Source organism: Morus notabilis, unplaced genomic scaffold, assembly GCF_000414095.1.
Source record: "Morus notabilis unplaced genomic scaffold, ASM41409v2 Scaffold503, whole genome shotgun sequence".
In the NCBI taxonomy this organism is placed as follows: domain Eukaryota; kingdom Viridiplantae; phylum Streptophyta; class Magnoliopsida; order Rosales; family Moraceae; genus Morus; species Morus notabilis.
In genome coordinates, this window is record NW_010366489.1 from 387,856 (window position 1) to 403,692 (window position 15,837).

General features: G+C 33.8%; 2 protein-coding genes across 2 annotated transcripts; both read left to right on the top strand.

Moving 5' to 3' along the window:
* Positions 1–1,808: 1,808 nt before the first annotated feature.
* On the top strand, positions 1,809–10,044 carry LOC21398798. Its single transcript, XM_010110424.2, has 2 exons — positions 1,809–3,072; positions 9,891–10,044. Exon 1 carries the CDS (start codon positions 2,034–2,036, stop codon positions 3,057–3,059), a length of 1,026 nt encoding a protein of 341 aa, XP_010108726.1. The 5' UTR covers positions 1,809–2,033; the 3' UTR covers positions 3,060–3,072; positions 9,891–10,044.
* LOC21398799 lies at positions 8,355–10,044 on the top strand. Its single transcript, XM_010110425.2, has one exon. The coding sequence runs from the start codon at positions 8,826–8,828 to the stop codon at positions 9,804–9,806; it is 981 nt and encodes a 326-aa protein (XP_010108727.1). The 5' UTR covers positions 8,355–8,825; the 3' UTR covers positions 9,807–10,044.
* Positions 10,045–15,837: the final 5,793 nt, after the last annotated feature.

Below are 15,837 nucleotides of genomic sequence, written 5' to 3' on the forward strand. Positions count from 1 at the left end.
GAAAAAATAGTTGTTTCACCTCAAGTTCAATAGAGAATTGCTAAAGAATGCTAGATACATGTGAGTGTGGCATACAATGTCATCGCATAAAAGTTTGGAACCCTACACTATATTTGACAATTTAACATATGCAACAACATCGTCATTTAACTCACTCATCATAAAAACATTGTAATTTTTACTCTACACAGAGAGAAAAAATAAAGAAAAAACCAGACAGATTGTGAATTGAGAGAGAGAGATTTTAACCTCAAATTGACTGTAATTAAATCGAGAGAGAGTATCATAGTTTATATTTTTTAACCTCAAATCGACCGTAATTAAATCGAGTTAAGCATTTTCTGAAGAAATTAAATTAAAAAAAATGCGTGTCTGGTTGATTAGGTAATTATCTAAGCTATTATGTGTAGCCAGCAAAAAGCAAAAAAAAAAAAAAAAAAAAAAAAAAAAGGTTTTAAAAACTGATTGAATGCTTATTCATCACCCGACACGTTTTACTCTTTTTTCGTTTTTTTCTACTGCCAATGAAAAAACATGTTTACGTGCTTATACGGCAGTGATTCATTTTTATTTCTATTGAGACAGTTTTTGATATATTCCTACCAGCTATGCGTGTTATTGTGGGGGCTCTTACAAAGGACGTAATATACTTATTTCTTATAAATTTTCAAGTTCCATTTCAAAAATTTTAATTGAAGAAAAATATATATTAGATTACTATAGATTTTTATTACAAAGGACGTAATATACTTATTACAAAGGACGTAATATCCCATCAGTTTTGATCTGAAAATACTCATATAATATATAAATGTTGAAGTATAATATGCCGTTTATTTTATATGACAATGATTTTAAAAAGTAAAATAAAAATAAATTTATTTATCTTAAGTTAGGATTATATCTTTTGAAAGCTATTGTTACAAATAAAATGACGTAAAACTATAGCCTCGTTCATTTTATTAGATTAAATCATAACTCAATTTTTTATTACGTTATTCTTTTTTACAAAAATTTGAAATTTATTTTTCATGCTACAGTGTCTTTTCTCAGAGGCTCTTCTTTTTGGTAGAGGCATCCGATGGAAGCGGTGACTCGACCATTTTTCGGTATCTTCTCAGATCGCTTGATTTACTGCAGCTTCCTTACTCTTTCTTAGTGGAGGCCGGTTGTCTCTCTAAAATTCGATCGATGTCTTTTGAGTGTCTCTTTGTTTTAGTTTCTAGTTTTGTGTTTAGTGTGTAATAAAAGCGACATTTATCGCCATTCCTTAGTTGTTGGTCGCTGGTGTATGTTTGGCTTTGTTTTATAATAACGTATATGGTTTTCCACTTTTGGGTTTTGATTGTATTTCCCACCTGATTAGGTTGTTTTATTGATAATGTGGGTTTTTTTAGTCTCGTTAGAATTTTGTCTATGTTATATTGTTTATGTCCCTTTTATGTAGAGATTAGTGATCTATCCCTCAAGAGCTTGTGTGTCGAGGTTTTTATTTTTTGGCCCGTTCATTTCACTGATTCGAGTTTAGAATTCGAGTTTTGCTACAGTAAAAAGCTCTCACAAACAATCACATCTAACTTTTTTGCTACAGTAAAAAGCTCTCACATAAAATCACATCTCAACTCGAATTAAAAACTCGAATCAGCGAATTAAACAGAATTATTTTTTATATTTTCGGACTAAGGCGTATTTCTGTCTCTGATGGGTTATTAGTTTATATTGTGTTTTGTTTCTCTTGGTTTTATTTAAACCTTAAAAAACAAAAAACAAAAAATATCTACCATATACTTCATTCTCTTGCTAAAATTTTATTACATTACTGGATTGGTTTTCAGAAACAAAAACAAGACTTTTGCATAAGCAGACAATTCCAAAATCCACAGGCCAGGGCCCCTCCGTCTCCAAAACGACCTTTCCAGAAGCCATATCACAGACAGACAGGTCATCTTCATCTTCATCCTCAACACTCTCTCCATCCCTCTATCCAATCCAAATTCCCAATTCCCAATTCCAAGTTCCTCTCTTCATCGGCCATGGCGACCGCACCACCACAATCGCCGCCGTCGCTGAACCTCTGTGCGATCCTCTCCTTATCGAAACGCATAATCAACGCCCACTCCCGCCACTTCCTCGCCCTCGCTGTCCTCTTCCTCCTCCCTCTCTCCTTCTCCTTCACCGTCTTCCCCACCCTCCAAACCCTCCTCGCCGATCACTTCCCCAACAACTCCCAAATCTTCATCTCCCTCGACGACCACCCCCACCACCACCACCGCCGCCAGCCCCAGATTCCGACCAAGACTCTCCTCCTCGCCCTCGCCTACGCCGTCTTCGTCTTCCTTTTCTCTCTCTGCGCCGTCGGATCCATCACCTGCAGCGTCTTCCACGGCTTCTTCGGCCGCCCTGTCAAGCTCCTCTCCGCCGTTGGATCCATCATCGCTTCCTTCTTCCCGCTTCTATTCACCGCTCTCATCGTCCAAATCATCGTCGCCGTGATCTCGGTCATCTTCGCTCTCTTCGTGTTTCTGGTGATCTCCGCGATTCGGCTGCTAGGGTTTCAAATTGAGTACTCCTCGCCGTACTTTCTCGGATTCTGCGGCGCCCTAGGGATTGCTCTGCTCCTCGTTCTGGTCTATCTTCAGGTGAATTGGACTCTGGTAAGCGTGATCGTGGTGGTGGAGAAAAGCTGGGGTTTCGAATCGCTGAGGCGAAGCGCGGGTTTGATCAGAGGGATTAGAGGCACCGCGTTGTCTCTGCTGCTGTTTTTCGGGCTCTTCGCGGCGCTTCTGGCGTGGTGTAGCTCGTTCTCGGCGATGGTTCTGGACGATGTCTCCGATGGGTGGAGGAAATTGGAATTCGTCGTGCAAATCGTCGTCACTTCGACTTTTCTTACGATTGTTCTGCTCTACAACGTCGCCGCCACCGCCGTGTTATACATGTACTGCAAAGCCGTCCATGGCGAGCTGGCTATGGAGATCGCTGAGGAGTTCGCGAGGGAGTACGTTTGCTTGCCCTTTGATGAAGGGAAAGTTCCCCATGTCGTTTCCGTTGCCTATGCTTGAAGAACGCCATGAGGTTAGTCAATGACCTTTGTAATTTCAATAGCTGAAGTTTTGCTCTTTTTTGTTGTTTGTTGTGTAAGAATGGTGGTTTACAAATGGTTAAAACAAAGAATAGCTAGTTACTAAAATAAAAAATAAAAAAAATAAAAAAATAAAAGAAAAGAAAATGAAGGTGCGTCATTTATTATAGAATCATGTTCATGTGTTTATGGAAAAATTATGGATCTTTCATTTAAGAAACGGAACTATAAAGTGTGTAAATAACTAAATATATTGTTTAGAAGTCTCAAGATTTTGTTCTTATACGATGGCATTCGAGAAGTTCTATTCTCCTTACCAAGTGATAATGTTAAGAACGTAACGGGACTATAAAAGAGAAGAATCCATAAATGTAAAAGCAACCAGACTGGTAGATCAGACATTGAGGTTTGAATTTATGCCTTGCCTCGTGATGAACAGAATTATTTGTATCAGCATTATTGTTATGAATTGGGGGGGGGGGGAGACCCATCAAGAAAAACGTCTCCTTTTCTCCTATTTAGTTTGCTCATTCTGTAGACTTTAGGATTAAAGTTCTGAAATCAAGGGAATTTGTGAGTAATGCGAATACATAAATGATGTCTGTACTCAATATTATGAAGTTAGATATCACTTTAATTCCTCTAGCCTGGACTTCTCTGTTTTCATAGTCTTGGTGATAACTGATAACTTGAGTGGCACGACCATTGAATAATTGGTGAAAGCAGAGGTTAGTAAGTTATTCAAAGAATAAGTGAATCGTTCGTCTTAAATTCCAGACCGTAGTTTAACCAAATCATGTAGGAAGGTTTCAACATCAATAGCTCAAAAACCTCTAGTACACGCAAAAAGAGATTGATTTGGTTTTCATATTGACTGGTGCAAACACTTCTCTATATAGACTCTTTAATGATCTTAGGCAGATAGTGTCGAATCTAAATCAGATGACATCAAGAGCCATCTCATCTCTTACAATCCATTCGTTTTCGTGGTAACCATCGCATTTCCATACATGCATGCATGCATGCATACATGCATTCATACATACATACATTCATTTATTTATTCCCTGCTTTTGGAATTTTTGTAGTTTTTATACATCAATGTTGTTCCCCAGTCCATGTCGTTTCCATGTTTTAGGATATTTTCCCCCCGAATTCTGTCCTTTTTAGCTCATTCAAATCGCATTTCAATTTTTTTCGTGTCGCTCCTAAATATTATTGGCGTTGCTTCAGTTTATATCGTTCTTAGCATTTTGCCGGTTCCTCTGCCTCTTGTTTTACCGTTGTTTTTCTTGTCCTTTTTCTGCTCAACCTTTGCTAGTCCATTTTCGCCATCGTTGTTGAGTATTTGCGTCGTTTATGTAGTTAAATATCATTTGCAGTTCATGTCGTTTGTTTAAGTTATTGTTGTATTCGAAATATTGTTATTAACTTATTTGTGTTATGAATAGTAGCTGGACCTAAGTTAAAAGTTACTATGCAAATCAATCAAAATCACTATTTTTGTCAGAATCTTAGTGTAAATAGTAACTGTAAATAGTAAGCACTATGTAAATAGTAACGGTGAATAATGTCAAAAATTATCCTATAACTCTTTATTTTATTAATGAAATTCTCTTTTTTAGTTTCTCTGTATAAAGTTTTTCTTCTTAGTTTCCATAACAATTTGAAATTTTTATTTTGGTTTCTAGAAATCAAGTCGTCTTTAGAAAGACGTCACGTCGTTTGTTCCATTCCCGAATCTTGTATTTCAACGTCATTCTTTAATGTTTGTTGTCCTTTGTGTGGTTGTTTTCGTCTCTTATAGTTGCCATCGTTTACATGTTATTGTCGATTTTACATTTAACGTCGTTTCCCTAGTTGATGTCGTTTTATTTCAAAAAAAAGTTGACGTCATTTTATTTCAAAAAAAAAAAATCGATGTCGTTTTCCGATATTATCATTATATACACATTTAGTCTCGTCTCTTTGGATGCCATAACGTTTCTCAAAGCAACCGTTGTTTTTCATGGTCCTTGCTGTATATTCTTTTATTATCTTCTTTTTTTCCTTAAATTTCATTTGTCGTTTTTCACCTAGTGTCGCTTCGTAGTCTTATCGTCACTGCGATTAAATGTCGTTTTTTATGATGAAAACCTCCGTTCAAGAATAAATTAATAATAGATATTAATTGATCTTTCATAATTAATAGTCTAAATTTAAATTAGTTTTAAATTCAGAATAAATTTCAAATCATAGAATTATCAAGATACTTTTAAAATAACTAACCAAAAGTCAATTTCCTTAAAAATTTAAGGATTGGATGTTTTTTTTTTTTTTCTAAACATTTCATTGTTTAGAAAGTGAATGTTATGTTTTAAAGATCGGGGTACAAAGTGTTATAAGTCGTATAATTCAGGAGCAATTTTTGGGTTCTTGATTGAAATAGCGTGTGTTTGATCTACAATTAGTTTTATCTTAGCCCTACACCTGATAGATAGGAGAATAAACAATGTGTCAACTACATCAAATCAATTGAGGAGCTTCATTGACACATAATTAGCACCAAAGCAAATATATACCTAAATCCATGTTCACAAATTTAATCAAAATGAATAGAAATATTAACTTAGTAATCAAATATCCATTTTTAAATAACCATTACAAACCTCTAATGACAATTAGTTTAGGGTAAAATCCAAAAATACGAAGGTAAAAAGTATTATTTATGACCTCTCATTAAAAAATAAATAATTATAATGTAATTAATAAAGAGAAGAGAAAATAAAAAGGCACAGTGACATTTAATTATTTAAAATAAGATAATGCATTTCGTTTGGGGTCATCTTGAGTTTTCGAAGCCTATTAATTTAACTGAACGAGAGAGGACAACTCCAATTCTAATCAAACCTTTCAAATTACTCGCGGCTTGATTCAAAACTTATGCAAAATACTGTCGGACCCCGCAATTTCTTCGCTCTCAGCTTCCTCATTTCTTCTCTATCAGCTTCCTCTTCCTCATCCCCGCCTCCATCACCACCCTCCTCTATCCGACACTCCAGTGACAATTAAAATTTGTAATGCATTTCGTTTCAATAATTAATTTTTCCGAGGAAAAATGCTTGGGACACTATGGTGTTTTGCACCACAAATAATAGAGAGTTGATTATACTTTCTATGTTGTGGCTCTCATTCTCTATTAGTGCTGTCTTTTAGCGATGTTTTTTTTTTTCTTACTTGGTAGTACTATGAAAAATATTTAAGGAACGCCATCAATTTTAAGCACCTAGTAAAAGTGAACTCCACCTGTTAGTCTTATGTTGTATCATCATTTGTGGTCCATAACATACATTGTTCTACTACCATCGATCGTTTACTTCATATTACATTAGATATATATCCAAATCAAAGGTTTGTGAATAAATGCAAATTAGATTCCAGCAAAAATAAATAAATAAATAAATGCAAAGACATGAAATGAAAGCAAAACAGCAGCGAGTAAAATAAGAAATGTGCTCCCATTAACCTTTATCCGTTATACCAAAATCAAATCTTTTGCATTCAAATAATTTAAGGTCAAAAAAAAAAAAAAAAATCCAGTACCCAAAGCAAAGCATCCCAACCCAAAAAAAAAAAAAAAAAAAAAAAAGGAGGTGAGGAAGTCCTTACTTCTACAACTTCATTAGTGGCAATTGATGATCAGAATGAATATTAGAGTAATTTAAGTAAGACTATGGATACCAATTTAAGAAAGTGTTTAAGATTTATGTTCAATTTGTCAGCTCTAATTGCTCTCTCTATGTTAGAATGTAAAACTATATATCATTTATCCACTTCCTAACAACTTAAGTTTTTGAGAAAAATGAGAAATTAACACTAGAAATATGTTAGAATGTAAAACTATATATTATTGATCAACCTCCTAACAACTTAAGATTTTGGGAGAAATGATAAATTAACACTCTAGAAATATGATATACGAGAAATTCCGTCCTGTTAATTTTAAGATTAAGTTTATCCAAAGTAGCAAGCCAAATCTTCTACAGCGACTAAGCAATCATTCTCCAAACATTAAATACAAGCCATTTTTGATAAAATGTGTGATAGGATTTATTTTTTTATTTTTTTTATTTTTAATTTTCAAATAAAAAATGGTGCTTTATCATGATTAAACGTTGGAAATTTTTAAGTTCCAGTACCTAATTTATTTAAGAATGAATTGACTATAGTTTAGATTTAACCCTTGGTTTACCTTATTTAAATTTTGCTCAATTATTTCGCACTCCTCCGGTTTTTGTAAGAAAAAAATTGGTGAAGCAAGAAAGTTAATTTGGCTAGCAATGCTTTTAAATTTTAACGTGTGGTTTAGCCCTTTTTTTAACTTTTCTCGAATATTTCGCACATTCCGGTTTTTGCAAGTAAAAAACTCACTAGTTTGATACGAATCGCTATAAATAACATGGTTGAAAATATAAGAGTTGATGCTCACCTTGCTTTTTCAACATTTTTTTTTTTATTGTCAAATAAAGCGAGTTAGATTTGTCAACTTGTTTTTCCCTATCAACCTTCAGAAAAAATTTCCCTTACGCTTACCAATATAAATATATCCGCGTTTCATTTAAGATTTAGGTTCCAAAATTTTAAATGCTGACTTTCTGATTATTGACTAATTGTTTTTCAAAAAAAAAAAAAAAAATGTCACACATTTGTCATTACCACTATGCTTACTTTTCAAACTGTAGCGTGCCAATTCTTCTTAATTCACATGTCTCACTATCACTACGTGTCCAAAATTTTGACACCACAATATCAAAAAAGCTTATGAATCAAAATGAGACGTACATAGCAGTGAAACTTATCCCAATATCTGATGACAACTAATATTTTAGCTTAATTGTAGTATTAGTGATGAATCAGCTCAGAGATTAGTTAGTTAATTAACATCTGCTTAATGAGTTTGTTATTTCTGCAACTAACTGAGATGTGTAATTATGATTGTGTTAACCAAACTTGATGAATGAAGGATCACTTCTAAATCATTTCTCAGAAGAGTTTCTCTTACTTCTAATTATGATTGTGTTAACCAAACTTGATGAATGAAGGATCACTTCTAAATCATTTCTCAGAAGATTTTCTCTTACTTCTAATTATGATTGTATGGGCGGTTTTAATTGTTAACTTGGCTCGCATAGGATATGTACAGAAAACCATGTATATGGCTGCATTTGATAGGATATTGTCATTTCAAAACACTGAGGCATTTCTCTCTTTTAGCTTGCAGGAATATAAATATATATTATATATATGTATGTATGTATATACTTAAACTTGTGGTGGGCTTTACGTTTCAAATTGTTGACTTAGCCTATCAATTTCTGGAAGAAATTTCACAAACATTTCCTAAAGACTAGCTAAAGGGCATCTAATGCAATTGGTCTCGATCCAGGTAGTTTCCATTACTACGCATAAAAGAAATTTATTTATATTCTCCCCTTAGTTAAAAGAAAACTGTATCTAGCCATCCTAGAGCAAAAAAAAAAAAAAAAGTCAATTCATATTGTATTAATTTATTATTAATAAAGACCTGACTAGGTGAAGCGTTGTTCTTTCTTCTTGCTCAGGGGGTCAGGTTATACCCTCAACTTAAGACATAAGTTTTACACCAAACGAAACTCAAAATTCCACAATCCTAAATCCTCTTGATCGTCAGTCATATTCCCAATATTCTTCCTTAATCTCCTATCATAATTTCTTATCAGGCTCAGCCATGGCAACTACACCAACAAAACAAATAAACCTCTGCAGTGTACTCTCCGAGTCAAGGCGACTCATCAAATCCCAACGCCGCCACTTCCTCTCCCTCGGCCTCCTCTTCCTCCTCCCTCCGACCATCGTCACCGCCACCTTTCCGAAGCTCCAATCCCTTTTATCCGATTCCATAATCTCCTTAACCTTCCTCTATCCAAATAGTAGTTTTGGTACTTCTCCTGATCATGATCAACACCCGGCCGGTACTATTTCCACAAACACCCTTTTGATATCTCTCGTTTACCTTCTCTCCACCTTAGCCCTCTCTCTCTGTGCCGCGGGTTCGATCACCTACACCGCCTTCCACGGCTTCTACGGTGAAGCCATCAAGCCCAAGTCCATTCTCAACTCGATAGCCACCTCCTTCTTCCCACTTCTCGCCACCGCTCTTATTTCCCACGCAATACTTTTCTTGATAGGTGTCATCTTTGCTTTCTTTTCCGCCGCTGTGATCGGCGGGGCTTGGCTGCTAGGGTTTCAGACTGATCCCTCGTCGCCTTACTTTCTTGTGTTCTGCGCTTCCATGGTGGTTCTTTTAGTGTTCGTGGTGATACATCTGCAAGTGAATTGGGCTCTGGCTTCCGTGGTTGTGGTACTGGAATCAACTTGGGGGTTCGAGGCCTTGAATCGGAGTCGGAATTTGATCAAGGGAAGGAGATGGCTCGCCTTCTCTTTGTCTTTGATTTACGGGTTTGTGTATGTAACGCTGGGGTGGAATATTACTTATCCGGAGAAGGATGAGAATAGGAAGCGTTTGGTATTAATATTTCTCTTCGTTGTACAAGTTGTGTTGACTTCGAGTTTTCGAGTGCTGGTTAAGATTAGTGAAATGAATGCGAATACTGCCTTGTACGTGTATTGCAAGGCTAATATTCGTGAGGGAAAGGAGTCTGGTACTGGTCACTACGTGAGATTGGTCGATGACGATGAGAAAGTTTAATTATAATCGCGTTGTTTGTGTTAATTATGTGTTTAATTATGGTCCCGTTGTTTGTGATAATTATGTATTTAATTAAAACTTTAGGGTTTGTTGTCAAGGCAAGATGATCTGCAGTGCCTCTATAAGATATGGACAGCCAAGGTGGCGCTATGAGGTGCCCTCAGAACAAATAAGCAATGTAAGAGTGGGACCCACTTATTTTAAAAGTAAAAAAAAAAAAAAAAAAAGATTCTCGTTTTTCCTGGTCTCCTTGTTAGTTTTCCGTGCTCTGTCTTTCTTCTTTATCCAACCACTATCAAATATTTAATTATAAAAAAAAAACCATAATCAAATATTTTGGGGCTTCTGTTAGTTAATTGGAAGAGGGTATATCACATGCATGATGAAGAAGATAAAAAAAGAGCGGTGTCTTCAAACCTATTTTCTTGGCAGTTTTTATTTTTTATTTTTTTATTTATTGAGTTTTCTTGACAGAGTTTATATAGGATTTCTTTATTGTTGTGTTTTCTTGACTTCTCTAATGGAAATGGGTTTATGGTACAACCAGAGTACCAAACCGAGAAAGTAGGAACTTCATCATTATTTTCCCTTAAGAACAAGGCCACGATCGTAAAAATTCACCCTCTCACAAGCCTGGGTTTGGAACGGAAAAAAAGAAAGTTCAAAATGAAACAAATTTAAATCTCCCTACTGTTTGGCCGGCAAGGTGTGCTGGTGTGCGTGGAACTGTGAAGCATGGACGAAAATTTCCCCCATATTTTAGAAATTTATGTTATTTTAAGGTCCCGAAGTATTTTTAGTTGCAAAATAATTTTTCTGATATTTACTGAAATTTATCAAAAATTTTTAGAGAAATTTTTTTACATTCAAAATATTTTTTGAGACATTAAAAATTCTGAAATTTCAGTAGAAATTTTAAAAATAACAGATAAATTTCACAAACTTTTGAGAAAATTTATGTAAACGAAACAATATTGTAGAGGTCCTAATGTATTATTTTTGTACAAATTTATTTATTTATGTATTTTTTTTTAAGTTTATCATATTATAAGATATCAAAAAAACATATTAAGTGTTAAAATAAATATTTTTAAGGCCCGTTTAGTTTATTAATGTAAATTTTTAATTTGAGTTGAGATATATTTTTATGTGAATATTTTTTATTGTAATAAAAAAATTAAATATAATTATTTTTAAGAATTTTTTATTATAATAAAACTTGAATTTTAAATTCGAATCAGCGAAATAAGTGGAGTCTTAATTTCTGTATATTTTTTAATATTTCTATGACATTGATATTTTCTCCAAAATTCTTTTAAATTTGAAGTATTAATATTTTTACCGAAGTGAGGAAGAGAAAGAAAGAAAAACATAATTAGAAAAAGAACCAAACGATGGGTCCCACGGTTCTGTTTTCAAAGCAACATTTTTAATTAATTTTGAGAATCAATAATGGGTCCCACAGAAATCGAATTCAACGGCCATTCGGCAGTCCACGTAACATGGTGAGGCGGTGCGCGTAACTTTATTCTATGCATAAAATATTAACCGATTCAGTTCGTTGACTTGAGTTTAGATGTAATTTTATGTGATAATTTTTTATTATAATAAAAAAAATTAAATGTGTATATTTTTAAAAATTTTTTACTATAATAAAATTTAAATTTTAAACTCAAATCAATAAAATAAATAATATAGCTAAAAATTTTTTAACTTTATTAATTACGCCCATGATCGTAAGGTCAAATGGTATGAGTTTAGATGAAGTGCGGTTCAGATTTGGTATGTAATTTAGGGTTGGCAATTCGTGTTCGCGGGCCGTGTTCAGGCCGACACGATTACGGCACGATACGATTATAGTGAGCACGAACACGACACGATTAATAAACGTGTCAGAAACTCAAACACGAACACGACACGCTAATAACACGGTTAACACGACACGCGAACACGATTATTAAACGTGCCGTGACGGGCCGACACGAAAAAAACACGTTTATGACCCAACTAGCAAAAATAGTGAATTTTATATTGTATTCAAAACTATATTAATTGACTATTTAATATCACTTATAGATAAAATCATGCATAATAGCCAACACACATTAAAATATCTAAAACATCACTTATGACATATGTTTCAAAACATATCAATTACTAAACATCTAAAGAAGTTTGAAAACATAACCAAATACATTTAAATAAGTTTGAAAACATAACCAAATATTTAAAAATTTAAGTGCATAAAACATAATCAACCATCTACAAGTCCATTGGCATATTTAAGTGCATAAAGCATAAAACATATTTAAAGTTTAGGTTTATCCATTACAAATCATCCATTGGCATTTTGTAATCAACCATCTACAAGTCCATCTACAAATCATCCATCTACAAGTCCATTGGCATTTTGTAATTTTATCAACATGCTATAACTTATTTAAAAGTTAGAGTGTTAAATTAAGTTAACCCTTTTATCAAACACCCTTCATGCAAATGAGAGAATATAAATAAAACGGGCTGTGAGAGAATGAGAGAGAATGAGAGAAAGAGAGAAAGAGAATTAGAGAAGCTAGGGTTTTATCTTAAAATATATATATATATATATATATATATATAGATTAATAAACGGGTCGGTTCGGGTCGTGTCAGCCCGATTATGGTCCGTATAACTAAACGGGTTAAGCGTGTTAAACGGGCTGGCACGAATCCAACCCGTTTATTTTCATGTTATTCGTGCCAGCCCGTTAACGACCCAATTAATAATCGTGCGGTCTAAACTCATTTATCTCGTGTCGTTTTCGTATCGTTTCATCGTGTCGTGTCTGAAATTGCCGGCCCTAGTAATTATGTATGTGTGGGTATTGACTAATTCACATGAACCGAGGATATTGCAGAGAAATTGCTTGTGAGGCGTGGATTAATTCGTATACATCTTTAGATGTAAGCTACTTCCATGATCAATTTTTGTAAAGATAAGGAAAAAGGTTAAAAATAGCACTCAAAATAGTAAAAAAAACAAAATTTATTTATATCATTTCATTCAAAAATAAATAATTATTGTTCAATTAATAAAGAAAAAATAAAAAATTACGATGCCTCAATTATTTAGACGGACATAAATAATATATATCTACAAAATTAACCATGAAAAATTATGTACTTTTATAAAATAATAATGTGCGGCAATTATAAGACCAACTTTAAAAAAAAAAAAAAGAAAAACAAAGCTTAAATATAATTTTTGTTTTTTCATTTGTCAATAGAAAGAAGATAAAAGGCGTGTTTGGGATTGCTTTTAAAATTCGCAAAAGCACTTTGCATAATAAACGACGTAATTATAGTGTTTGATAAAAATGTACAAAAACACTTTACACATAAATCAATGTAGTTTTTAAATTATTTTGAGAAGTTATAATTTATACCTTTTAAACTCTACTAATGCTTTTACTTTTACTTTAAATAAAAATAATGCATCTATTAAAAGCACAGTAATTATTTTAAAAGTACATTAATTCCAAACTAGTCCCATAGTGCTCTCCGCATGCACCGTCAGATCAATCACCTACACCGCTTTCCACGGCCTCCAGCGCCAACTCATCAAGCCCAAATCCATTATCAAGTCCCTCTCCATTTCCTTCTTCTCGCTCTTGGCCATCACGCTTCTCGTCGATGGCAATCATTTTTGCGATTAGTATTATCTAGGGGTAGCAATTCGTGTTAACAGGTCGTGTTCGTGTCGTGTTGAACCCTTCAGTTGACACGAATAGGTCTGACACGAACACGACCCGTTTATTAATCGTGTCAAAATTCAAAACCCAAACACGACCTGTTTATTAGCGGGTTGACACGATATGACACGATTAACCCGTTTATTAAACAGGTCGTAAACGTGTCGTGTCAACCCGTTGATTACCTACCAACACGTTTACGAAACAGGTCATAAACGTGTCGTGTCAACTCGTTAATTACCTGTCAACATGTTTATGACCTGGTTACTGTCAACACGTTAACACGTTTGAACCTACTTCAGAACCTATTTCAGAACCTATTCCTGAACATGTTTCTCAACCTGTTTAACATGATATAGAGACATTATATAATCTAAGTTCAAAATTAAAACAAACACATGAAAGTCTCTCACAAATTAAAAAACAAACACATAAAAGTCTCACAATTTAGAAAACAAACATACATGATTAATAATTAAACCTTTAAATAATTTGTTGCAATGTGGGGACTCCAAGTGCATCATTACGTTTAGGAGACGTTGATCCCTGTGAGAATTTTCTTTTCTAGAGTTCGACGCCTTGAGTTTGTGTATTAAAACTCGATCCGTCAATCTCTTCAACCTCAACATCCACACTTTGAGACTCAATTGACTCAATATCAATTTCCATTGTGTTAAATTAATCTGCACAAAATAAAACATTAGTTAACATTAGTTTAATTGTAATGAACAGAGTATCTAATGAGCTTAAGTTACTAAGGTTCACTTCAACCTGAAGAAGGTCATTTTTTTTATGAACACGGATTAAGTCATTTCTATATTAACCTTCACATAGCAAAAGCTATAACCGCTGGTTCCCGAATTGAATTCGGGTGCGGAAGCGTGGCGGGGAGGCAGATCGTATATAACAAAAATTTCAGAAAAACTTTTGAGATACTCTATAGATTATATTAATTTATGCACGAATAAATTAATCCCATTAATTTATATATCAAGAACTCAATCCGGAAAAATACCTGGAAGCTGACTCGAATGATAACTTGAATTCTTTGACCACGAATAGTGCTTACTCCAAGTTTGTGTTTAGAATACCAAAGTCTTTCACGTCAATTCCTTGATTCCACGTAGACGTGTGTGTGGGCACACGTGAGACAAAACAGGTTTCTTAAACACTCAAATTTCTACGAACACCAACGCATGCACGATGTGAAATTTTGGAGAAAAATATTTTCTCTCTCTTTTTCTTAGAGAAATTCGGCCACCAACTGTTTAGGGCTGAAAAATTCTTCAAAAATTGTCTACACAATTTTCTATCATTCTCATATTTAAAGAGTAGAAGTCAAACTTCAAAACAGAATCAAATCCTTATCTCCAATTTTGAATTTTGAACAAAAAATCCCTTCCCCTTATCTCCAATGTGGCCGGCCAACCTAGGGTTTTCTAACCCTGTGTGTGGCGCCAATTCAGATAGGGAAGGAAGAGAAAAATCATCATTTATCCTGTAGTCCAATTTTGACTCAAATTCAAATTCCAATTTAAGTCAAACTTAAATTAATTTGAATTCTAAATTGAACAACTTATCAAATAAGTTTAAATGGATAAATCTAGATGTGTTCAAATTCAAATTTAAATAATCAAATTATTTAAATAATTAATTCTCAATTAATTATTTTTTGAGTATTTAATTTTAGAATTTCGTAATTCTAAAATTTCCATTTTTGCCCTCTGTGTCTGGTAGAATTACAAGGACGACGCGGAGACATATGGACCTATAATCCCGAGCTCTAATAAAATTAATAATTAATTAAAAACTTTAAATTAATTAACTAATTCTATTAATTCCAATAGTTACTCCATTATAAACTTGGAATTGAACTCTCGAAATTATAGACATTAATTACTTCTAAACTGCGAAGTGTCCATTTGATATAGTCATTACATATAGATCAATCCTCCATAAATAATTCATAATTAGAGTCAGGTATAATCCGTTAACCTCTTTAATTATATCTGCATCCTTGAGTACCATTGATTCTCTAATGGATAGTGATTCATAAAACACATTCATGAACCAGAGCGCTATTACTAATCCAAGTACCAAATCAACAATCAAGAGAATTATTTATCTACTTTTTTCTCAAGAAGGAATGGATTCCATCTCGTATAATAACATTCCCAGCTACCTATTTCATTATGTCTCCAAAATACAAGGAATAGGATTCAAGATCTCAGAATCCGTACCGAGTAAATCAAAAGACAAAAATCCATAAATATGAGTCTGTTAAGAACTCAGGATTAAGA

What these genes read in the sequence shown, in the direction of transcription:
- LOC21398798 (XM_010110424.2), top strand. Translation starts at nt 2,034, where the DNA reads ATGGCGACCGCACCACCACAATCGCCGCCGTCGCTGAACCTCTGTGCG.
- LOC21398799 (XM_010110425.2), top strand. Translation starts at nt 8,826, where the DNA reads ATGGCAACTACACCAACAAAACAAATAAACCTCTGCAGTGTACTCTCC.